The 27,081-nt window shown below is 41.4% G+C and overlaps 1 protein-coding gene across 4 annotated transcripts in view; it reads right to left on the bottom strand.

Annotated features, from left to right (window-relative positions):
* ARFGEF3 (ARFGEF family member 3) overlaps positions 1-27,081 on the bottom strand; it is a 128,484-nt gene that overhangs the window by 80,759 nt on the left and 20,644 nt on the right. For all 4 annotated transcript variants that reach the window (XM_077351568.1, XM_077351560.1, XM_077351550.1 and 1 more), the window contains 2 exons: positions 22,472-22,553; positions 18,788-18,919 (listed from right to left, as the gene is read on the bottom strand). In XM_077351568.1, coding sequence (XP_077207683.1) covers positions 18,788-18,919; positions 22,472-22,553 — 214 coding nt within the window. The remainder of the gene's footprint in view (positions 1-18,787; positions 18,920-22,471; positions 22,554-27,081) is intronic.

Below are 27,081 nucleotides of genomic sequence, written 5' to 3' on the forward strand. Positions count from 1 at the left end.
ATGGGACATGGAACTGGAGAGAATAAGCAGGACTGGGGCACATCTACCCATAGGGAACAGACAGAATGGGCTCAGACCATTTAGCCATGCCAAACGGACCAACTCCTATGCCATTCCCTGTGAATTGCAAGGCAACAGCAGAGGTATGGGCAGGGAGAAAATCCCCCTCCTGTTTATTTATTTAGAATATGCATATTCCTGCCTTTTTCTAGAGTGGTAATAGCACAAACAAGTGGATCCTTCTTGCCATGGACTCTACATGGAAGAAATAGCTTTTCCCTGCCCCTTCTGTGCTGCCACTACTCAAGTTAGACACTAAAGGCTTTGTATTTTTAAATAGCCTTCGTTTCTAGTCTGGTCTCAGCTGCATCCTCACCCTAAACTATCAGGATGGGAAGAGGTTTCCAAAGGTAGCTGAATTCTAGTCCAAAAATGGTCAAACAGAGGAGATAAAAACTGCCAAGAGGTATTGAGAACAACAGCTTTGGTGGTGGCAGCAGCTGCTTCTGAGAGCTCATTCGTTCATTCCCCCTCCCACACCACAACTGGAGAGGGACTTGACTAGCTTCCTGCCTTTAACAACCGGGATGGGACATAACTTTCCAAATCTTTCAGAGTCCACACCCTGCTCCAATTACCACTGGAAGAAAGGACAATGGTCACCTGGTGTGACCTTTGCACAAGCACGTAAGAACCCAGGGGATAATGCTGCAACCTTATCGTGACACCCCAAACAACCACTTGTCATGCTTGGCCCTGACAGAGACAAGAAATACTGTGCACTGTCCACTGGAAGGAAATGGACAACCAAGGCAGTTCCAGTTTTGATATCATATCTGAGAAGGGCATTTCTTATGTTGCCACCTGTCTGTCCTTAGATAGCAGGGGCAACCAAAGCAGATCCTCCAAAGATTATTAAAGTGGATGGCTAGGTTCATATGGGAAATGGCAGTCCTTAGGGTATGTTGGCTTCAAGCTATATAGGGCTTTAAATGCCGATCCTCAGCATCTTGAATTGGGCCTGAAACACATTGGCAGCAAGAGTGATATGGTCCCAATAGTTGGAATATGCAAGATCTATAGTGTGCATGAACACATATGAAGAATATCCTACATGGGACATTGGAGGTTAAGCATATTTAGATGGGAACTTCCTGGTATTTTTCAAATAATTTCATCCTGTGTCTTGATTGGCACACCTTGAGACTTCCTGCTCCTTTGAGCACACTTCCTCCCTGCTTAACTTCAGATGAAGAAGAAAATGGAAAGATGGGACTATACCTAAATATCAAAAAGACCAAGATAACTACTGGCAGTAGCACCAAAGTCACGATTGACAATGAGAACATTGAATGTATTGATGATTTCATCTTTCTTCGCTCTATGATCAATCAAAGTGGTGGATGCAGCCGTGAAATCAAACGGTGAATAACACTGGGCCAGAACGCAATGTTAGGCATGAACCGAAGATGGAAGAGTAAGGATATCAGCCTTAATACAAAGTGCTGGCTAGTCAACGCCGTTGTCTTCCCCATAACAATCTATGGATATGAAACCTGGACCCTGAGGAAGGAAGACAGGAGAATAGATGCTTTCAAATTATGGTGTTGGAGACGAATGCTGTGAATACCATGGACAGCCAAAGTTACCAACAAGATAGTTTCAGAGAGAGGGGCAAACCAACTATGTCATAAGAAGGGAATATATTACGGCTAAAGCTCACTTACTTTGGACACATGTGATCAAACTCGCTAGAAAAATAATTAATGCTCAGCATGGTCAGCAGCAAAAGGAAACGTGGTCGCCAAAGGATCCACTGGTTCGACATGATCAAAACTGATACAGGGATGACCATGAACCAACTAAAAGAAGCAGTCAGAGAAAGGGGAACATAGTGAAGAGTTTCCTATAGAATCGCCAAGGGTTGGACATGACTGAACGGATGACATCATCATCATACACAAAAAACCGTTTCAATTTTCAATAAAGCTATTTACTCTCCAAGCAGCCAGTACTTTACTTCTTTGCATATCTAAACTCTGCCAGCACCTATGGGTGATTCCAGCTGACAAGTCTCCATGGTGAGCCACACTCCTCTAATGCCTAGCCAGCCTTCCTCAACCTTTTTTCCACTGAGAAACCCCTGAAACATTCTTCAGGATTCGAGAAACCCCAGAAGGGGAAGTCCACAGAATGTCACAATGCTGCCAATTTATTCTTTATTTTTTCTCTTGCGGTTCAACTGAACAGCAACAAAAGTCTGATTGCCTTAATCTGGACAAAGGAAGATGGATGTCTATAAGACAAACACATCTGAGAATGATCTGTTCTTGAGCTGCATTTGTGAGTGGAAGTCACACTGAATAAAATGGGATTTACTTCTTAACACTTTAGGGTGGCTATCTGGGAAAGGGTTCACGATTCCCTAAAAATAATGTTGTCAGACTAGAACTCCTTGATAAACTCTATTCTTGGATATCCGGGAGTGCTTACTGACAGTGTGGAGCTGTCTTGAAAAGTGCTCAGAAAATACAGCTGGATCATAATGTGGCATATAATGCAACTCCACTAGCTTCCAAATAATTTCCAGAGACAGTTAAAAGTGATACTTCAGCCCTTTACAGGACTAAACAATCAGATTACCTAAAGGAATACATGGAAATACCTATCTGTTTAGATTATCACCCAAAGCTCTTCTTCACATGCCTGCGGTTAGGGAGGGACTACTAGGAACACATTGTTTTCATTGGTGGCTTCTGAGCTGTAGAATTCCCTCTTCAGAGAAGCTCAGTTAAATCCCTCTTTATCCTTAACACCTTTCAAGAGTGTGGGGGGAGGAGTTTTATGGCACAATCCCAGTCAGACTTGCATGTAAAGTATCATCATGTTGAAGTTGACTTACGGTGGCCCCATTAAGGGGTTTTCAAGGAAAGTGATGGGCTGCCATTGCTGACTTTTACAAAGTCTTCCTTCGTGGTCTCCCATCCAAGTACCAACTGTTTAGCTTCCAAGATCTGACAAGATTGTACTATACTATGCCATCCACATCCCCAGTCTGTGACCATTTCCACACTAGCAATATTACTTGGATTTGCATTTTTAAAGGACCAATTTTTCTGTTGGTTTCTACGTTAGTGGGGGATGGGAGATTAGTACTACCACCATATTTTGTTTTGGTTTTGTTCTGTTTTTTTGTTGTACGACTTTTACATCCTTGTATTGTTTTAATAGGGTTTTATTGGGGTTTTAGCAGGGACAAGCTGTAACCCACCTTGAGCCAGTCTTGGGAGTGGCAGGAAATTGATTGATGATGATGATGATAAAAAATCCACCCTTCTGGGCACAGACCCAAATTGCCCTCTCAATTACCACGTGCTTAGGAAATTCCTGAGATTTCATCTTTCAAGGTGGAATTTAATTTAAGGCTGGCCAATGGAGATATGCTTGTATTGGTTTTTTTCCCACTGCTGCAATTTTAAGTCATTTGTGCATGCCCAATTTCTTTGTTGCCATCCTTCCCCTCCCTCCCAAAAATCTGACTTAAAAAAAAGTTAATTATGTTACAATGCTGTTTCTAACGGTATAAAAAAGTCTTGCATGTTACAATGCAGGAACATTGTAACATGATAACCTAGGGTTTAAAAATATTACATTCAGTATACTTGGGGGGAAGAGGGAAGGCAATCGAGTCCACAGAATGGTAGAATGAAGGGGTACAACAAAAAGAAATGTGCAAGCAGGCACCATTTTGTGAAAAAATAGGAACAGGAATGGAGCAAAGCATCATGGGCGTCTACCTCTTTCTGACTCTCAATGTAGAAGACATATGGTGACTCTCAGTGCAGAAGACATAACCTGGGAAGTGAAGGGAACAAAGTCCAAATGCGGAAAGCAAAATGTCATCTTGCAGCATCCAATGGAAATCCAAAGCAAGGCTAAAACAAGCTATGTCTCAAATGTGGAAAATGTTAGAGTTACACCATTCTGTGTTCAGGGAAGTCAATAAGTTTAGAAGACTGTAACTCTGAAGATTGCACTGATGAACCTCTATCCAAAACCCTAAACAGATGTGATGTGAGGATATCTGTGATCAAACCTTTCCATTTTTAAATGGCTAGCAAGTATCATATGGACCCCCAATTTGGACTCTGTCAAATCATAGGGGTAAGGTTTTGCCCTTTCCACCCACACGTGGTCCTCCAAATGCTTGGACTAGTCACACTTCCATTATTCCTCTGCCTTGGGAAATGAAACTGGGAAGGGAAAGGAGAAATAGAAAGGCAAACCCCTTTCTCTCTCCAGAGAAAATCACATTTTTTCTTATTTTCTCAGTTTTTATATTTTATGTTAGCTGCGTTGACCACTGTTAATGGTGAGAAATCAATGCTTCATATAAATAAATACATCCCCTTAATTTTTTTCAGGGCAAATGTGTCATACATTCAAAGTGCTTTATCACTGCAGAACCCTGTCCTCTAAAGCAAATATATTCAAGCCATGCTTGCTCTGAAATGTTCACACCCTCCACTGGAGTTCACAAGCCATGCTTGCTCTGAAATGTTCACACCCTCCATTGTGATAAAGCACTCGCACTTGTCTACCTGGATACAACTGTATTTCTGTCTTTTACACATAAACACCGTCAGCAGGAAAGGGGCTTAGGTGACAGGTATAAAATATGGCCTGGATTTCCTTCAGAACTGGAACAAATCAAAATCCCTGCACATATTAACAGTTTAAAATCATCAACTGACTCCTTGCTTTATTTTCAAGGATACTCTCTCTCCCCAAAGTGCCTCAGTTTACCCTCTTTATTGTCACTGCAATGAATTCCTATTTTTATGGACAGCAAAACAAGCCTTTTATTCCTACAATAAAACTAGTTATTATGGGTGCTGTGGGCTAGAAAGATATAGCAGCAACGACACGGCTATTTACATAAACTTTTAAGCAGTCCTGTTTCAACCCAGCCTCCTTCTCAGATTCATTGTGCAGTCTAAAAACAGATTTACTGCAAGAGGGTACTCAGATGCATCTCCTATGAAAGAGCGGAGCTTGTCCAGACCCACCACACCCACTGTGGAACTCATAAGGACAGGAAGACCAGGAGCAGGTCATGGAGTTCCAAGCCTTCTCCCTTGCCTTCTCCACTGGCCATAACATAACTAAGGTGACCAGATTGTCCCACGTTTGGAGGGACATCTGGGAATACCTGGCAAATTGTACTTATGTTGAAATTAAAATATATATTACAATACTATTTTTGCATTCTATGCATTCTATGAAACTTTTTGTTGCTCCATATAGACCAAAGTTTTAATCAAGAACCCCCCCCCCCCCGGTCAATATGTCCCGCTTTACCAATGTTAAAATCTGGACACCTTAAATATAACTGGCCTGCATCACAAGACAGCCAGTGATTCAAACTCCTTTCAGGTATGGACTGAGAAATTGCACAGGGAATAGATGTGGCATGGCCCCTATGCAGTGCGGCCCGAGTCACCATTTATAGTTCAATGCCTATCCATACTCATATGAATGACCAGTCCTCCCCTGTTCTTCGTTAACAATTCTTTATTTCTACAGTTTCAGATAATGAGGAGGTGTCGAACTCATTATATTCCTACAGTCATTAAGGCTCTCTGGCTATTGCCTCCATACCCTTAATGGTAGAACACTAAAAATGCTGCACAGACACAATCTGCTATAAGCTTTTGCAGCTCCAGTAAGAAAGATTGGTTGGACACTAAACTTCAAACCCTTTTTAGAAGATAGATGTGGGGAAAAACTACCTCACTTCAAATATTTAGCGGGTCTTTAATACCAAAAGTCTTCAACAACAAATGGGTTTGAAAATACTTTCGGTTGTAATATATGGTGTGGCTGGACTCAAAGCTAAGGCATCCTTTAACTGAATAGATATCTATTCTTGGAATAAATATTTATATTCTATATGGAATTTTTTTAAGGTATTGAAGTGAAATCAGAAGACAGAAGCCAAAGGAGATGCCCTGACGACCTAGGGAAATTGGGAGTAGAAAAGCTGCAAAAGCATGAACTGGAGCTGGCAGTTTCCACTAATTCCCCCCTCCTACCACAGACCCCTTAAAGCCTTTGTCTATTTGGCAGGATCAACATTTCCTGGATATCACTGAGCTCCAGGGCAGGCGGGAGGCTGGAATGTTCAGTTCCACTTATGGAAAATGGACCTTGGATGCAATTCAGAGAGTCTGACCACATGGTTCATAACAAAGACACATGTGAACTTGTCCAAGACTTTCCCCCCAGGCCTGGTGTCACTGAGGTAGCCAATAGAGCACAGTAACAACAGGGCTCCCAGACGATGAACTTTCTTGCCTCAGTCCCCCCCTGCAGTAGCCATTACTTCCTTCCATCACCATTTTCAAAAGGCTTTTTAAAACTCCCAGCCTCATGGGCAGAGTTTTCAGACTGCATATCTGCTGCCTTACCACTCTGCGCCACAAGAGGCTCGTTGAGCTGGTACATGGGAACACCTTAATGTTGTGGTTAAGAAGGAACAACCCCTGGTTCCCAATAACATCCAAGCCAGGACAAGGAATATATGTTTAAATGACCCAGGAGGGAAAAAATCAGTTTCCAGTTTAATTACATTTTTGCAGCAATCAATATCCATGTAAGTCACAATTGGAAAATCAGTGGTAGGTGGGGAAATTACAACCTTATGTCACTGGTCAATTAGAAAGAGAACAGGTGGCCACCATGTCCTTCAAGTAAGAATGCTGTGAACAGTCAGTTTTTTAGTCTGCCCCTTTTTCTCTGTAATTGCTTATTATTTTTATAATACACCCCAGACTTCTGTTTGTGTCTATACCCACATAATACACAGCACACAGTACTTGCTAAATTAATGAAAATTATTTCTGACGGATTCAGGGTGAAAATGGGGATTGCTACCTCTTAATAGTATGAGAAATATTCATAGCAGCCATCCAGAAGTTCTTTATCACTTTAATTAGCCATAAAGTAAAACAGCCTCATAAATACTAGAAAAGGTTACTACTGCCAGCAGTTCGGGGGAATAGTTGAGCTGGGATTAATTAGTTATTTCCATCTCTCCCTTTTCATTTTCCACAGTAGCCATCTCAGCAGTTTCATATTTTCTAGGATAATGAAGGATGCTATTCTGTAACAGGGAACAGCATACCAACTATTATTTTGGCAAAGCTATTGTATCTTTGGAAGCAAAGGCAACATGGTATAGCCTGATCATTCAGATCTTAGAAGCTAAATAGAGCTGGCACTTGGAAGGCAGATACTGCAAAAGATAGCAAGGTCAAGCCCATCACTGCTTCTCACTTGCCTTGAAAGTCAAATGGGGTCACCATAAATCAGCTTCAATTCGACAGCACTTTACACACACACACACACACACACAAGAATAGTATCTTCAGTCTAACTTGTAGAAATTTACTAGGTAAAATTCTTACTAAAGATTGAGGGTTGAATCCTATGACTCCCTTCCCTCATCAACAAGTCTTTCCCCATCAGAAAAACAAATAAAACCGAAGGAAGACTGAAGATGGCGCCATAAGGAAGCTGGACTTCTGTTCAGCTCTTAAGCCATGCCGAGGGTCAGGAGCTTCTGCACCTGGCTGACCTGAGCAGATACGCAAATCTGCTCACCGGTCGCCCCAGGAACCGGGAACGGCATCCTGAGGGTCCTACAGATCCGTGGGGAGATACCGAACTCCCCGGATTAATAGCGGCCTGAGCTCAAGGTCACGATGGCGTCTTTGTCACAAACAACTTTACAAGCTTGAAACGACCAGCTGACCTCACATTCTTCCCAGACCATCATTTACCAGATCGACAGGAGCAGAAGCTGAATCTGCAACAGTAAGAATTGAAAGCTTTCTGGCTTTTCTCTCTCTTCTCCCACAAAAGCTCTTCCCTCCCCTCCCCCTCAACCAATTTACAAGCGAATTCCTTCTTTCGCTGAGTGAGAGACTCCCAGCTAATTATACCCATTAACCAAACAAAGAGAGTGCTTTGAAGATTTATTGCTGAAAGTTCAGTGGGGGAATTTGACTTGATACGGAGATCGACAAACTGATAATTTGGGATCGCTCGTGCTCCCGCGAGACCTCACGAGACTTTCTGTTTATAGTTTGTGACTGCCTAGAACTATGGAAGAACTAACTAAGGCACAGCTTTTCCATTTGTTATGCAAAGGAAACTCAAAGATACTGAAAGCAGTCAATAAGCTGGAAAAGGAAATTCGTGGGACTAAGGGGGAGTTTTTGGATGGAGTCCATGGTCCGGAGAGACCAGCTGATGACGTAGCTCAGCTAACAACAAATCAAGTGAAACTTCAATGCCTGGAAGTTAATCAACTGGAGGGAGAGAGTGCCAGAGAGGTAAAAACTCAAAGTACCTTTGAAGAACCTGGGAAAACAGATTCAAGGAAGGAAAGCACCGAAAACCTGGAAGTCTATTCAGAGCAGGAAATGATTTGGATCAGCAAAATAAAAAGAGTCTATTCAAAAGCGACAGCAACTAGGAAGCTATCAGGAGATATTCCTGTGCGACCAGAGGAAGAGATCCAGATTGACAAAGGATTCAGAGCCTCCTCAAAGGCGACTACAAGCAAGAATCAAGTAAGAGATTTCTTTGGCCCTGACAGAAGGACAATCAGAAACACTCTGCTATGGAAAAAAGCACAATTTCATTTTCTGCGTCCACCCGAAAGATGAGTTGAACAATAGAGTATTTTCCTGGCTTTCTGTGGGAAAGACAGTAGCAGTACAGATCCAATATATGAAGGGAACTGACTTTATATCATCTAAGACAATAATAGAATATATCCTTATAATAGATTATACCCTCCTATGTATCAACAACTATTTTGTTAAGAAAGATGGTAATAACTCCTAGATCAGGATTAATATGCGATGGGAATTGAATATGTATGTCAATATGAATGCTAAAAGAGGAGGACAAACCATATTTCATAGGTATTAACAAGACAGCAGTAGTAATTCTTGGGTCAGGGCAAATTTATGAAGGAGACTGACCTAATATTATTTAAGATAATAACAGAATGTATTCTTATAACAGATCATACTCTCATATGTATTAACAATCACTTGGCTAAGAAAAATGGTAAAAACTTCTAGATTAGGAATAATATGTGATGGGAACTGAATATCTATGTCAAAAGAGATGGCAAACCATATCAGCTGGTCGCTTTTTCTTCACAATTTTTCTGTAAATGCTTTATAATAATAAACAATAAAATTATTTTAAAAAAAAAGAAAAACAAATAAAACCCTTCAAAATATACTTCATTAAACACTTCTCCCATGAAGAAAAATTTCATGGAAGAGAATCAATGGATCAACCCCCAAAAGATAGGAGAAAGTTTATTAAGTGCTTGATGGGGGGGGGGGGGGGAGAGGATGGCATCACTATTATAGCTAGCACACTTCCAAACTGACAGACTGTATATTTCTCAAATATATTATTAAGATCTTTCCCATATCAAAATAGTTTGTACTCTTAATGGCCAGCATGGGTAGAAGTGCAGCATTTTAGCTCTGTACTGTGTTGGGTGGCAATAAAAGTACACAGACTGCTCTGACATTCAGAGTGTGATTTGTGAATTATGAACATGTGGAAATAAAGAGTAAATTCATGTATTTAAAAACATTCTACTCTATCCTCCCAATAACTCAGGGCAATGAACAAAAAACGAAAAGCAGATTTACATACAGATTATATACAATTCTCCAAAATGGGAGAAACACATAAGGAATCAGGCTGAAAATAGACCGCCGTATAGAAGATAACATTGTTAACTAAGATTTATTTTCAAGAATTCTTGGGCTAGTAGGGATAGAACCCTACACATTGAGGAAGGCCTTTCTACAACAATGGAGCAGCAACGGAGAATGCTGTTTAATGGGCTACTGTTGTAAGAGACAGATACTGTGAGATCACTGAAAGAAAGACCTGCCCAGACCAAGCCCATGGGCACATACAGAGGAGGAGTTTCTTTAGATATTGGGGTAAATACCAGCACTCTGAATTGAACCAGAAGCAAACTGTCAGTTAATGGAGATGTTTTGACATAATATGAGTATACACACACAGCTGTAATATTCTGAATCATAATTATTAGTCGATTAAGATTAGTATTACCTATGCTGACTGGTACCTACTCCCTAGTCTTCCTTATTCCTGGAACTGAACCTGGGACCTTCTGCATGCAAAGCAAATGTTCTACAACAGAGCCATGGCTTCTTCCCACAGCTAGATTCAGTTAAGAAACTGGCAGTCATATTTTGTATCATTTAATGCTTGAGTCATATTCAGAGACATTATCACGTAAAACATTTTATGATAATCTGGTTCTGAGACTACAGAAACACAGAACAGTCACACAACTTGCATCTGTTCATCCCTCTCTTGCAGCCTGAATGTACCGTATATACTCGCATATAAGCCGACCCGCATATAAGCCAAGGCGCTTAATTTTACCACAAAATCTAGGCAATGGTTAACTGGAAGCAATTAGTTCACTTGCAAAGAGCTTAGTTTTTAAGATCTTTGCAGAAGGCAATGGTTAGCTGGAGCAATTAGCTCACTTACAAAGAGCTTAATTTTTAAGATCTTTGCAGAAAGCAAAGGTTAACAGAAGGCCACTAGCTCACTTGCAAAGAGCTCAGGTTGCAGGTGCAATGCTGCGATTGGCTGGCTGGGGGCAGGCTGTTAATCAATTACCCACATATAAGCCGAGGAGGTCTTTTAAGTGCTAAAAACAGGGCTGGAAAACTCGGCTTATATGCGAGTATATACTGCACATGTAATACCATGAGCAAGTCCAATGAGGCACACACAGAACATGGAAAGCCACTGCCATGTTTTGTGTCTCACAGATAATCATACAGTGGTGAACACAGCAGAGGATCTTGGGACAATGCCCAATGAAAATGCTTCCAACGAAATCAAGAAACGCAAACAGGATGAAAGCAATTAAGCCATGCAAGGCTGGATGTCTCTTCCTATATTATCTTTTACATGATACACAATCACTGACCATTAATACTATCCAAATGTTAGGTGCCCTGTGACAGTTTGGAACTTCTGATTCAAATCTTCCCAGTGCACCCAAAGTTCCTGCCAAATATATGACTCAGTTTCTTGTCTCCAGTTTTGTATAATTCAATCAAAAACTCTCCTTCTTGTTGCGCTTCCCCAGTGCCATTTATTCCTTTATCCTCTATCATAATCTTTTGTTTCCCCATAAGAATGCATTTTATGCTATGAGACAAAATGGTATAACTACTTTGTCTTTAAAGACAGTAATAGAAGTCTGATCCTGGATACAAACTGCACTGTAATAGAGTCAAAATACACACCGGATCCCTCATTCTTCTGATTTTCTTGCAGAATAGAACTGGTAATCTTTCAACCCTTCAATACACTCTGTATTTATTTAAATCAGGTTTCTGTCATCCTTCTCTTACAGCTACCTCTGTAAGAGGTATCCCAGTTTACCACATCCCACATAAATACACAAACTACTTCCTCATTAATGTATGTTCTGAATGTCTATGGGAATGTGGTCTAGGAAAAGACAATCTCAGGACCTGTTTGGCACAAGAGGTTGTGCGGAGCAGACTGTGCACATGCGAGCACCCTCAGCCTCCTTCAGGTCCAAAGGAAAGGGAGGAGGACCAAAAGCCAGTGAAGCCTGCTGGATGCCATGTCAAGCTGAAAGCCAGCAGCATCCTAGAACCCCACCTTTTCCTCCCTCATGCAGCCACCCAGTAGCCATGGCAGCCCTGCCAGGATGGACAGCACTGCCTGTCAGGCGCCACTACTGCACTTCCTGCAGCCCGCCTGCTTTTTTCCTGCCGCCGCCGCCATGGCTGCCTCCCATGCCCATGAGGCATGACTGTTAAAGAACAACAGGCGTTTCACGTATACGAGAATGCGAGTATGTGTTGCTCTGCTTACGGCTCCATTAAATTTTTTTTCTCAGAGCATGAAGTGGAGAGGGGAGGGTGGGTATGAGAGCCGGACAATGCTAAAGAGACTATTGCATATTTCCCGCTCCATACGGTCTTATCCCTGGTTGTTCACTGGTTGCTTGCAGATGGGACACACAATACAGGGTGGTAAATCCACTTTTCTGGATATATCACATCACACTTTAAAAATAGCCACTGAACAGCCTTGGGTGTTGGTGACATTATGTAGAGGAGGCTCAATATGCTACCAACATGCAAAGGCTGTCCAGGGACATTTTCCTTGTGCAGAAATGACCTTGGTGAGTATTGTCAGAAAACCCCAAAACCATTGGAGAGTGCTCACTGTACATGTAAACTCTACTGCATTTTTAACATTTTTCAATATTATTTTATATTGTACAACCTTAAACTCCAGCAATAGATGAAACAAAATCAGCACAGACAGTATTGTTATATAGCAGGGGTAGTCAACCTGTGGTCCTCCAGATGTTCATGGACTACAATTCTCATGGGAATTGTAGTCCATGAACATCTGGAGGTCCACAGGTTGACTACCCCAGTTATATAGTACATTGTTGAAACTGGCTGAATGTTGACATGTGAAAGTTTGACCATTTCCACATGGAGGGGTGAAACGTGAGTGGCTTCCTACTTGCAAACGTGGGATGGTAAACCTCGCGTTTGCAGCCCCTTTCATAGGAGACCCCTCCTGCATTTTCCCTCTGCTCCATCATGGCTTTATGCCTCCTGATGAGGCTGCAAGAGAAAGCAAAATGAACTTCTCCCTGGCCTGTCAATCACAGCAAAGCAGCTATCTCATGGACTAAAACCTTCTTTCATCTCCCGAGCCCTGAAATTTTTTTTAAAAGGCACTTCCACGTTGCTGTGCTGTAATGCCACAACATAGATGCATTTTTAATAAAAATCAACACTGCCATGTTGCTATGGAGAAACCCCAGAGCAAAACAGCATTTATTTATTTTATTTCTTTGGTTTTATATAACCACTCTCAATTAGTCTCTCGGCCGTTTACAATAAAACAATAGAATAAAAACCCCTTAATACATTAGACATTTCCCCCTCCATACGGGCTTGCGTCTGATTGCTCACTAATGAGATATGTGATTGAGAGTGGTAGATCCAGTTTTGGCAGTTTCCCTCATCACAAGTTAAAAATGGCCAAAACACAACCCAGTTCCTTGACAGCCTTGGGATGCAGGCGATGTCATGTGGAGGGGGCTCTAAAAGCCGCCAACATTCAAAGGCTGTCCAGGGGTAGATTCCTTGTGCAGAAATGGTCTTCACAACTCAGATGAAATTTATGCATTCCAGTATATGCACTCACAGTATACAGACACCAGAGAATGCTCATAGTTTTATTTAGGTGATTGCCACTGTAAGGTGTGTGTGTGTGTGTTTGTGTGTGTGTGTGTCAGAAGTCTAAAGTACCAAGTGCAAAGGGAAGTCACACATGACATCATAGTGAGGGGCAGTATATAAGTTAAATGAATTAATAAATAAGGGGGTTGCAATGTGCTGTCCTGCTCAAGATCTGTTTACAATGACTGTAGATGGCCATTTTGTGTTATCACTAGGCCTTAGTGAAGTACCAGTTGAGGGCTAAGGTTATGGCTTTTGTTACTGCTAAAGAAGCCTAGCAGTAAGGGCAATTATTAACAATTCTGGTAATGTTAAAAGGGTTTTGAAAAAAACATTAGGAATCCCTGCAGGTAACAGAAGCCTATGGTAGGGACAGTGTTTCGTTTTTTCACCTCCTACAAATGTTTTGATACCTTGCAAAAGCAGACTTAGAAGGTCATCTCCAAAGTCTAGTCAATTACCAAGTGACAGATGATACAGGAAACAGCAATTCTATCACAAAAAGTGAAGGTTAGCAGGAGATCAGTTGCCACCCATGTTGCTGACCTGAGTAAATCTGGCATTGTTTTTGTCATGACAGTATGTGGTTTGCAGACAGAGCAGAACTATCTAATTGAAGCAAGAAAAAAAGGTAAACAAAAACACCCCACACTTTAAAAGCATTTAGAGCTGGCAGTAGGGAAAATTAACCAAATGCTTTCCTGATATTTATGTAATCAAGAAAGTTCTTTGGTTGACTCTTTCAATGCCAAAACCATGTGCAGTTACACAGCATCCTGGTAACTTGGCCAGCTCCACAAACAGCAGGAAGAGCTCTTACCACAATTTGAAGTTAACTGCTCAAGGTTTCAAGCAAAGAGGAGGAAGGTTTGAACAGATGAAATTGCCTTATATCGAGTAAGAAAACTGGTTCATCCTGATCAGTACTCATATGATCTATTTGGACTGGCAGTGGCTCTTCATGATAAAAGAGAGAGAAAATTATTCCCAGCACATGCCACACAGGATCCTTTAACCTAGGACGTGAGGGCTGCAGCCAGGATGCTCTATATGCAAATCATGTGCTCTTCCACAGGAAGCTCCATAAATTCATTGGGAGCAACTGTGTTTGTGTGTGCAATACAGAGTCCAGAGGACTCTGAATCATGAAAGCTGTGCTGGAACAAATCTGTTATCAGCTAAGGTGCTAAGGAGCAGCTGCTACAAACTACCCTGGCTCTTAACTGGAATTAAAATCTGTACCTGAAGTTCCACAAATGATTTGATGTTTAAAGATGATTTGATGTATTGAACAGAAGCAATCAGGTGAAATTTATTTATGCACATGTGGAATTGGTTATTGGCTAAGGAGCAATGTTAAACAAACATTTTTATTTGTTTAGAAAATTCCTATACCACCTCACCAGAAAACCTGCTCTCAAGGTAACATACAAAGTAAAACATAATAAAAAATATAAAATGACAAAAATTGACAAGAGTTTTAAGAATCCAGCCAGAGCATAAAAACATAAAACATTTAGCAGCTTAAAATGAGACTCAAAACAGTTGAGTCTAGAATCAACTATAGAAACAACACCAAAAGATTCAGCTTGGGTAAAAACAGACAATTTGGCCTGGTGCCCAAAATACAGTAGGATAAGTCCCAGACAAGCCTCAGAGAGCGCATTCAACAAACACTCACTCTGGTCACTACCCAACTGACCTCTGGTGGTAGAGGAACCTTGTAAGGAATGCCTTCTCACTCACAAATCATGTTTTCTCTCCCTCCTCCCTGGTGAGGAACTTGGCAACCCAGCATTGCTTTTCAAGCACTGTGGAATGCCCTTTCCCCCTGAGGCTCAGCTAGCACCTGCCCCACTCTCTTTTAGGCCCCAGGCCAAAGCCTTTCTTTTATCCACAAGATTAATTAAGGAACTGATCTTTTGCCATCATTTTAATACTCTGCTTCTAGTCTGAAAGACACTGAGGCCTGTTTTATGCTGTTTGCCGCTTTATATTGTTTTTATGAACTGACTGGGTTTTCATGCCTACCAACTAGGTTACCAGGCTATTCAATGGGGCTTACTCCCAGAGAGTGTTCTTAGGAATGCATCCTGAAAGACTGACTGACTGAACTTCTCTCTTAGATAGGCAAATATGCATATAGGTCTATGATTTGTATGTCCACTCCTTGCCCTCTGTCACAACAATAAGAACTAAAACAAGGAGAAGAAGCATTCAAGTACCTGAACATTAAAAGCTGTTCCTTGTTCTATATATGAACAACCTTTAGAAAGAATGAATCCTGAAGGCAATTTTAAAAAACAGGATAACCAGTGTTTAGATAAATTAATGGTATTGTCATTTATATACACAGATCAGTTTTCCAGAATGAAATTAGTGAGATTCATAGCATTAGTTCTAGCAAGTTGAGGGGGGGGGGGAGAACAACTCAGTTCCTGTTCTTCCTTCTTAGTCATATTTACCAGTCCAGATTTCCCTCAAGGAAGTGAAAAAGTCAAATATTATTGCTGGCATCTCTCAAAATCATGGTGTTCCTTAAAAGAGTATCTTCAAAGGGACACAACATTCTTGGAAGTAATCAGATATGCTCTCTACCTAACAGTATACCATACGTAATTCAGAAATCCTCTGCACAATCCAATTAAATATCATTGACAATATTCTCAGCTGTAATAAAGAATGACATGGATTAGATTAGGGTTAGAATTTCAAAAGCTCAGTTGATTGAAAGCTACTGGTTCTCCTGCAACAAAGACATCCCCCTCCCCCTCCCTCCCTATCAATGTGGATAATATTTGAGAAGTACAGTGCCATGCAGTTGCTTCCAGCAAAGACAAGGCATAATGTAAGTAAGGAAGTTCAGGAACCTTGCCTCTGATACACACAGCTCCTGCCAAGGAAGCACTCCTGTTAATTAAATCAATGCCGATGAGGATGTATGAACATTTCTAGGAACCAAAGTCTACATTAAATATATGAAATACAGACAAGTCATGTACTTGAGCTGTGCCAAATGTGAACATTTTAGTACAGAGGGGGAACTTTAAGAAGATACTCAGAAAAAAAGACATAGTATTGTACATGTTTTGGCATCAGTTAGCTGCATTTGACAGCCACTATCACTCACCAAGGTAATACCCCCCCCCCAAAAAAAATCCCTCATCAGGTTTATTGAGCTCTATATCCAGGACTGGTTTTAGCAAGCCCCAACTGTTACTATGAAGCCCCTGCCATCACAGAGTTATTGCTGATCCCCTCACTGATAGTCCAGCTATCAGACGACCCTGACCCTCATTATCTGAGTGTTTCTGAGGGACTCAGTTCTGTCTGGGGCTCCAGGATCAATAAGATCATCCCTGGGTGGATGGAATACCATATGTGTATGGTAGGTTGTATTTGGCTCGGTGGGCACACGTGAAGGTCTGTTATATTGTGAACTACTTATATAATCATTTTTTTCTTTACCAAGAGTAGGTCATCTGTTCCAGCAGCCTTGAAACTTTTCAGGGCAAAGACCCTCTCTCAAGTCCCGTATGGCTCCTTTTGGGGAGTCTTGGCTACAGGCAATGCTTATTTGGAGAGGGTTCAATCCAAATTTCTTAGGGCGATTCTTCAGTTCCGCTGCTGCATATCAAATCAAATAGCTTAGAAATGGGGATGCTAAAAGTGGAAGTTAGGGTCAGCATGTCATCTATTGCTACATGGTTTAAACTCGATCATAATCCCAATAGTCTGTCATCACTTATCCTAAAGGAAAGATTCCAATCATCCTGGCTTAAATCAGAAGATCCAAGATAGAAAGACTTGTGTTGTCAGTGCAATTATTACTCGAGTTCAGCCCTGACCAAGCCAAATCCATAGTTAAGCAAAGGGTTAAGGAGATTGGCTGGCAATGGGACCCAAATAAATCTCCAGACCTTTTGTTAAACTTTGTGTTTGTTTCAGCTACCTACCTAGCCTCCCTAGAGAATGACACACTCTTTGGCCAGGTGCTATGTTTTGCCCTCAGCTGTCTTGGAGGGTCGTTATAAGGAAACTCCTTCCTTGCAGAGGGGCTGACCCTGCGCTAAAGGCCAGGTAGACACAAGGGAACATTCACTGTTTCACTGTTCTATATATAACACTACGCTAGGCCAATTAATCCAATCATTACTGGAGAGACTTCCAGGTCTCCCATCAGGGGAAAAGGTGAAGAAGTTCCTAAGTGACAAAAATAGTCAAATAACTGTTTGTCTTGCCAAATCTTGTGCTGCTGCCATTAAGTTGCATAGCTGTTGTTGTTGTTGTTGTTGTTGTTGTTGTTGTTGTTGTTATTATTATTATTATTATTATTATTATTATTATTATTATTATTATTATTATTATTTTGATTTATTTCCCGCCACTCCCAAATGGGTTGTGGCGGGTTACAGTGTCTTAAAACCCTATTAAACTCCCATTAAAAGACTTAAAAACATCACAGCATGGCTGCACAATAATAAAATCCCCTTCCTACCCCCCTTCCTAAAAAAGGGGGGGGTGGAGGAGAAGGAGGTCAATGGTGTCCAAGAAGAAGCTTGGGGGAGACCAGTCGATGTACCACCGCAGCCCCAGCCTCAACCACAGACCTGGCAGAAGAGCTCCGTCTTGCAGGCCCTGCGGAACGTTGAATGGTCCCGCAGGGCCCGCAGCTCTCCCGGGAGCTCATTCCACCAAGTGGGGGCCAGGACCAAAAAGGCCCTGGCCCTGGTCGAGGCTAGGCGTGCTTCCCTAGGGCTGGGAACGACCAGAATATTCTCACTCGCAGAGCGCAGAGCCCTGCGGGGGGCATAGGGCAGTAGGCTGTCCCTCAGGTATGTGGGTCCCAGCCCGCGTAAAACCTATAGTTCTTTTATAGGGTAATTTTTAAAATTAAATTTTATAGTATATAATTTATAATTATGATGAATTTAAAATTTTTACTGACCAGTTTATATTTTGTTAGTCTATTGTATCTATTTGATATTTTAAGCACTGTTTTAGTCTAAATGGCTGAAAAATAAATATTCATTCATTATTTAGCAAAATACTACGCTTACTAAAGAGCCTTGCTCAGAATGTTAGACCTAAACCACAGGACTATCTGCTATGTGATAGTTGCTAAGGATTTTCAACTGATGGTATAAACTGAGCCATTTTCATTTATCACTGTGTGTGTGTATCTGAGATAACAATAAAATACTAAGGTGATATCGTAGAGATTCAGATCTGCATTGCCAGAGCAAACTTCCAGTTCCACCAAAAAGCTGACAGCCAGTTTTCTACTGCATTAGTAAGGATGCAGTCAGTTCAAGCCAATTGAAGGGCCTGAGTCAACCTGGAAGACTTCCTTCTAGCCACGCAAGTACTGACGTCAGTCAAACACCAACCTTCATCACTTCCACCTGCAGGTCTTCATTGAGGAAAGGAGTTACTCTGACTGCATTCAGCAACTGATTTAGCAACTGCTTGTCATCAGAGTCTGTTGCCATGGTTACAAATCTCTCATCAGACAGTAGCTTCTGCAAGAGAAATGGAGCTGTTCAGTCTGAGGCTATTGATTTCCTTGCTACATAGCACTGTTATAAAGAATCATACAATGTATAAAATACCTTTTCCAAATCCAGTACCAACAGAAATGAGATGTTGACAGATCATACCAGCTTAGCTGATGCATATATGCACATAGTTTAATTTCCCATTGCTTGATTAGCCACGCAAGTAACGTGCTTATGTTGCTGTGCCCTGATTATGGACATGGTCACATGGGCCATTTGCCCCAGATTCAATGCTGCTGGGAATGGTACCCCCACACACGCTTCCCTGTAAATTGGCAATGTGTTCCTGGACCTTCCAAGGTTTCCCTAGCATTGTTCCAATCTTTCTCCAACCTGCTTTGCTGTGAGGTTTTCTGAAAGATCACAGCAGAGTCTCGGTGGCTGTGACGTAGGTAAAGAAGTTCAAATTTTCCTGTTCCCATCCACACAGCAAAAGAAACCTATCCAAAGGCAACACAATAAACTTAATACTATAAAAAACAAGAATAATCTTTCCTTATAAGAAAGAACATATAAGGATAGGATACGGATTGCCTTTGGATAGGTTTATTTTTCTGAGTTTGTATTCACTTTGAAGCCGTCCTCTATCTCAGTGGTCCCCAACTCCTGGTCCGGGGACTGGTATCGGTCCGTGGATCAGTTGGTACTGGACTGCGGCTCCTCCTCATCCTCCTTCCTGGCTGCTGCCTCGGGGGCTGCCCTGCCACTCTGCCACCAGTTCACCTTTGGTGCTCTCCAGTGGCCGCCATGGCTGGGGCTCCCCCTCGATGTGTCAGGGGCACCGGCGGAAAAGCAAGTGGAGCAGGGGCTCAGTCGGTGGCGGCAATGTCCCTTGACAAAAGACTACCCCCCCCCCCTTGGGCCTCAGTAACATTTTCAAGTGTTGACTGGCCCCTGGTGATAATGATTGACCACTGCTCTATCTTGTTATACTCATGCACACGGCAGCAATTTCCCACATAGGATTTAAAAGTTAGTAAGAATTAGAAGAGTTGTTTTTTATACCCCACTTTTCACTGCCCAAAAGAGTCTCAAAGCGGCTTACGATCCCCTTCCCTTCCTCTCCCCACAAGAGACATCTGTGAGATTAGTGATGCTGAGAGAGCTCCAACAGGACTGTTTGGTCAGAACAGCTCTATCAGTGCTGTGACGAGCCCAAGGTCACCCAGATGGCTGCATGTGGAGGTGCGGGAAATCAAATCCAGCTCACCAGGTTAGAAGCCACCGCTCTTAACCACTACACCACACCACGTTGGCTCTCAGAGAAGCCTGCTCTGTGAAATCCCTATTGCCGTTGTGCTGTTTTAGCAGCCACAGCAGTAACAGGCACTTTTACACAAGCCTATGTGGAAATTTGGAGATTTGATGCTTCATATCTTACTTATATAGTACAATGCTCTAAGTGCTATATTATATCAGGTTCATATGGCTGCTCCTGTACAAAAATAGTTAATCCTCAAAAAAAAAAAAAAGGGGGGGGGGGAGAAATTGCTACAAGTGGCTGTTCTTCCGGGTGTTTAGAAGGCAACTTTTACATTTGGGATAGCACCACCTCCTGGCCAGAAGACATGGATGGGGACACACTCCTGTCTGTTGCTACTGCTGTGTATTGCAAGTGGCAGTAGATTTCACATGGCTGTTTTCCCTGTCCCACTCCCCCAACAGTGGGTGTTTTGACTGCAATGAAAGGGAATGAAGACTTACTTTTTTTTAATGAACAAAGTTTGAGTGCAGTGTTATCTTTAAGACCAACTAAGTTTTTAAAATGAAGGCCAATACACAGATTGTTATATTGTTATAATGATATTCAATTGTCAATTATAAAATGAAGACCACCCCAGGGGAAAATGGTTGCTGTGCAGGTGAGATTGAACAAATCTGACCTTTCACTCTCATATGGCTGTTATACAGGTTTTGCTGAAGGTTCTTGAAAAACTACAGAACAAAGAAGGTTTTGGAAGGATCAGAGAGGTGCAGGGGTGTATCACAATGCTGTGGAGAACCAGGAAGACTTCCCCTGTTTCCCAACAGAATTGAACACTGAGTAAATAACCCAGGGCCAGTCTCCAGCCTTTACCAGGGAGAAGCACTACCCATCATCCTTTCAAACCAGAACTTTAAAAACAGGTAAACTCCCTATGTTTCACCTTAACAACAGTAACTGCTAATGGACAAACCTGTGAACAGAGTTAAAACAGAAAATATAAGCTATGCAAGCAAGTGATGAACTTCTCTGAGCATCTCTGACACCCAGCTAAATATTCATAACTGAACAGACTGTCCTCTGGACATCTTTTCTCCAGGTGTCTGGACTTCAGTCTTCACACTTGGGATGTACTAAAACACTAAGATCCTCAGAACTCCGGTGTCATTTCTGAAACTAGGGGCCTCTATTCAATAACTGCATCAGCTTGTGGGCAAGAAGTTGTGGGGATTAGCAAAGAGACTGATGCTGCATACAGATCTCTACATGACGCTTTTTTAAAGGGAATGTTGAGTTACTTTTCTTCCACACCCTTTCTGAGTGCCCTGTAATTCCATGATATGGAACCTTCTACACTACCACTACCATCCACTACAACATCTTTCATTCATCTAGTTGGACATGCCCTAAATACCTTTATTCCCAAAAGCAGACTGCTAAAATAGTGGCAACAAGATTCTGTTTTCCTAAAGTCTGATATTCTTGCCATCTAGAATTGCATGACCTTTCTCACCCCTAAATTGTGCAGCTGTTCCCTGGGATACTACAGAAGAGGAGTCAATTGCTCTAACCAATGATGAATGGAATGCTGGCCTAATGGCTGACTGAGTCCTCAACATCACATAAGATTGTGTCCGCACACATGTGTAGTTAACGTGGTGCAGTGGTCAAGAGCAGTGGCCTCTAATTGGAGAACAGAGTTTGATTTCCCACTTTTGTCTACCAGAAAGAGTCTCAAAGCGGCTTACAATCACATTCCCTTTCCTCTTCCCACAACAGACACCCTGTGAGGTGGGTGAGGCTGAGAGAGCCCTGATATTACTGCTCAGTCAGAACAGCTTTATCAGTGCTATGGTGAGCCCAAGGTCACCCAGCTGGCTGCATGTGGAAGAGAAGCGGGGAATCAAACCCGGCTCACCAGATTAGAAGTCAGCACTCCTAACCACTACACCAAACTGGCTCTCCAACTCTTCTTCTTCTAGCTGAAGAGCAGCATGTGGAACAAATGCATCATCTACCCAACACAAACCTGTTCTGTACACATCTTTGTACTTCCACCCTCACAAAATATGCTCCTAAGACTCCTACCATCCCTCCTGTCCTATAAATAGGGAATATCACATAGTGGTCACATACTATTTAAAAAAATAAACTATAGGAATTACTTTGCAAAAATTAGCAGAAGATCAAGGTATTCATAAAAATGAAATGTTGTATAAAAGAAAATAAAGTCCAAAGAATAAAGAAAATAAAGACCAAACACTTCGATTCATGGAAAGATCTAAAGGGAGCTGAAAGTCATCCCAACATACCTGCATTCCTGCTAGAGCATGCTGGGCCAACTTCATGTTCTTGCTTTCCAAAGCTAGTTGGAGCGGAAGGAGACACTTCTCCCTGGGGTTCAAAGAAAGAGAAACGTTGCTTAGGACTCAGCATTGGAAAATCTGATATTTGCTCATGACAGAAATTCACAACATGAATCATTATTTTTGCCAGTCTCTGAAAAAATCATGAAGTCATGAAAGGGCTGATATGTTCTTCAAAATGGGAATAAAGGCAGAAAGCTAGATGAGTTTTGAATTCAAAAGGTATCCTACAAAAACTTCTTGCTAATATTTCTGAGCTAAGGTTTGATCGCTTATCAAACAAACAGCAGAACACAGAAAAATTCTGTCTATGCATTTCTATATTTATCTATTTCAAATTATATGTTTATGAAAAAATATTTATATGTCAGTCTTTCACAGTCCCCAAGGCAGATAACAAATTAACACAATAAACATTAAAGTTACAAGTAAGAAATCATTAAAACCACATTACAAACTCATCTAAATATCCATGATACTCCGTTAGAATCATAGAATCGTAGAGTTGGAATAGACCACCAGGATCATCTAGTCCGAGCCCCCATACAATGCAGGAACTCATAACTACGTGCCCAGATAACTATCTAGTCTATGCTTAAAAACTTCAAAAGAAGGAGAACCTACCACCTCCCAAGGAAGCCTGTTCAACTGTGGAACCCCTCTGTTAGGAATTTCTTCTAGATGTTTAGCTGAACATTCTTTTGAATTCATTTTAACCTATTGGCTCTGATCTGATGCTCTGGGGCAACAGAAAACAACTCTGCTCCATCCTCTATGTAACAGCCATTCAAGGACTCGAAGATGGCTATCATTATCACTTAGTCATCTTCAGGCTAAACAAACCAAGCTCCCGCAACCTTTCCTCATACAACTTGGTCTCCAAACCCTTCACCATCTTTGTAGCCCTCCTCTGGACACGCTCTAGTTTCTCTACATCTTTCTTCAGTTGTAGTGCCCAAAACTGAACACAGTACTCCAAGTGAAGTCTAACCAGAGTGGAGTAAAGTGGTAACATGACCTCATATGATCTTGACACTATACTTCTTTTAATACAGCCCAAAATGTTGCTTGCCTTTTTAGCTACTGAGTCACATTGCTGACTCAGATCCTTTTCACACTACTGCCAAGATAAGTCTCACCCATCTGATTTTTCCTACCTAAACCTACATTTTTCAACATTAAAATTCATTTTATTCATTTTAGCCCAGTTTTTCAGCCTGTCAAGATCATCCTGTATTATGATTCTGTCTTCTGGTGTGTTTGCTACATCTCCCAGTTTAGTATCATCTGCAAATTTAATAAGCTCCTCTATTCCTTCATCCAAATCATTTATGAATATGTTGAATAAAACAGGGCCCAGGAGAGATCCCTGAGGCACTCCACTCATCACTCCTCTCCAAGAAGATGATGACCCATTTACAAGCACCCTTTGGGTATGATCTGTCAACCAGTTCTCGATCCACCTAACAGTAATAGGATCCATACCGTATTTTACCAACTTGCGAATAAGAATATAATGTAGGACCTTATCAAAAGCCTTACTGAAATTAAGGTAAATAGTGTCCACATCATTCCCATGATCTAGCAAGGTAGTAACTTTTTCAAAAAAAGAGATAAGGTTAGTCTGACATGACTTGTTCTTGAGAAAGCCATGCTGACTCTTAACTGCATCCACTCTAGCTGCTCAAGGACCGAATGTTTGATTATGTGTTCTCTTGGTTATAAGGTCTTCCTTCCATTTCATAAATGAGTCTTTTTTATTATTCAGTTCTTCTGAAAACTGTTTATGAAGCCATCCTGGTTTCTTTAGGTTCCTCCCAGTTTTCCTTCCTGGTGGAATTAGCTCCTGGATAGAGCTCCTGTTGGAGTTTTCATATTTCTGCAGGGCCTGCAGAACAGAGCTCTTCTGCCAGGTTTTTGGTTGAGGTCAGAGCTTGGAAGATATAGGCCCCTCACTGAGGTCATCAGGCTTCCCCAGGGAAGATCTTCCCTGAGGCTCATTTTCAGATGGTCCGTCAAGCCAAGAGGGAAGGGAGTTGTCACTGCCAGGGGAATTTTAATTGGGAATTTTAACGATGTTTTATGGAATTATATTTACTTGTAGGCTGCCACAAGCCTTCTGGGAGTGGCAGTATAGAAGCTAAACAAACAAACAACTCTTTAGTCTGCCCATCAAAATTTGTAATTGGCACACACTTTATTTATTATATTTGTCTTATAATCTCTAAAACTTTGTCTTAGAGATCCTTTCTTGACCTTTTTTTAACCATTGTGAACTCCCTGAAAGTGTCTTCAGGCTTCAAGAAACCCTGGAAGTGATGTCAGCAGGCCACACCTCTCTTCCATGCTCCTGGAAGTCACATGTCACCACAAAGATCTTAGATTAAGGCCAAGTCCACACAGGCCTCCTAGTAGAGGGTGGCCCACAAGAAGGGTCAGAACAATTACAAAACCCAAGGAAGTAGATAATCCAACCTTCCTTGTATAGTAGTATTGCTACCACCTCTGAATGGTCCCCTAGGCATTTAGGATCCAGTGGCAGTCTTGAGGCCTATCAGAGGTTTAACTTGGCTCCGTCCAGAGACAAGACCCACAAGATAAAAAGGTAGTATAGCATGAATAAGGTAGGCTAAGCTTTGACAGCTTGTCCAAGAATCAAACACAGGATTTTATAAACGATTTTGTATTTATTAAGGTGCACATATGTAAGTTATATACTAGAAGTGAAAATATAAGAACATTTTATAGTATTCCTAGCTAACACAATATACATACAAGAATGGCAAAATTGTAAGAAAGAGTTTCAAAGTCCAAAGTCCATAATACAGGTTGCAGGTACACAAGATTGCAGACAAGGGTTTCCCCAAAATCTGAACAAGATGTTACAATAGAAAACTTTTATGGCTTATTTCCACGCGGGGTTTTGGGCACATAGACCAATCAAAAAGAAATTAAAAATTTATTAATTAACCAATCGGGTTACTAGTGTCAAGGTAGATGAGCCAATCCTAAAGCAGGTGATGTAATGCTGACTCATCTAACTCAAAGTCCATTCTCATAACAAGCTCATTGGGAACAACTGAAGACAATTGTCTTATCAGTATACTTGGACAGTGTTAGGCTTCTCAAGAGTACAAGTGCAACTAATTGGCAATACATTCTTATACTAAAAGAAGCAAACATTTTCTCATAAGGCCCATCAAAGATTTCACAGGGCCGAAGCCTGAACCAAAGTTTCATGAACAGGATTAGAAGCCATTATTTCACTACAAGGGGTTAATGTTTTGTTGTAGCAATGGCAACCAGGTCTATCTCTGTATTTATTTATATTCAAGAACCAGTTCTTTTATTTTGTTTTTTCTCTGTAATGACAATAAAGGTATGATTGATTGATTCATATTCAAGTCTTTTGCCATAGCTTTAATAAAATTACAAGAAACTGTGACAAGGTCAGGATCAGGTTTTGTAGTAGCATTAATTAGAAAATCTGGGAATTCGTATAAGAAACTCTGAAGACTGAAAAGTGAGACTTTGGAGTGGTTTCTAGAGTCAAAGAAATTTGACAAGACCTGATGAATTGAGATTGTTGGCACTGAAAATAAGCTGCTCTTTAATAGTACCCCACATCCAAAGCTGATACTTAAGGCAGGTTGTTTCAGCCTATCTTATGTGTTAGATGGGCTGGGCTAGGGCCAGGAGGCCAAGATTCAAATCTCTACACAGCCATAAAGCTCACTCTGTGATCTTGGACCATTCAGACAATTTCAGCCAAATTCAACCTCACAGGTATGGACCCTCCTCCCAAAATCCTGTCCACTTCTGGCTCCACCCCATAGTCTCCAGATATATCTCAACCAAGAGCTGGCAACCCTAATTCTATGAAATTATAGCTCCTGCGGTGTCTCCCATCCCCAGCCTCATCGTCCTCAAGCTCCAAACCCGTATTTTCAGAAATTTCCCAATTCAGAGTTGGCAATCTTATCCCCAGGTACATCTCAGGTCAGAAAATTGCATGGGTAAGAGGGCTTAAGCCCTCTCTCCCCACATACTATGGTTCCAATTTAAATCATGTCAATGTATGCCTCAAAGTTAAATTCCAAACACAGAATTTCAGGTGAATTTCTGATCAAAAAACCTCATGGTAGCCATGAGGAGTTTGTAATCTATGAATCAATCTAGTTTTGCAATGTTGGCCAGAACCCAAGAGAACAGCTTCAGGAAGTCTGGATTTTTATTTGGCCCACACCAGAGTTTTTAAGGGACTTTATTAATAAATATAAAAGCAAAAACTACAAGCATGCCAAACATCTCTCTGAGCCTATCTGTGAAAGAGTACGAAGGTATCAAGTTGTCTTATCTATAGTAACTGAAGGTAAGTACACCAACTCTTTACAAACTCTAAGCACTCCTGCCATTTTGGGTCATTTGGTAGGGATGGGCACAAATTAGGGCACAAACCATTTTTTCCATGAAAGTGCCCCAGTTTGTGCCTCTCTTGAATATTTTATGGACCTTTGTCTAGTTCAGTTACTTGGCTGCCAGTAAACTTACGTTAG

This window comes from Paroedura picta, chromosome 1 (assembly GCF_049243985.1).
Source record: "Paroedura picta isolate Pp20150507F chromosome 1, Ppicta_v3.0, whole genome shotgun sequence".
NCBI classification, from domain to species: domain Eukaryota; kingdom Metazoa; phylum Chordata; class Lepidosauria; order Squamata; family Gekkonidae; genus Paroedura; species Paroedura picta.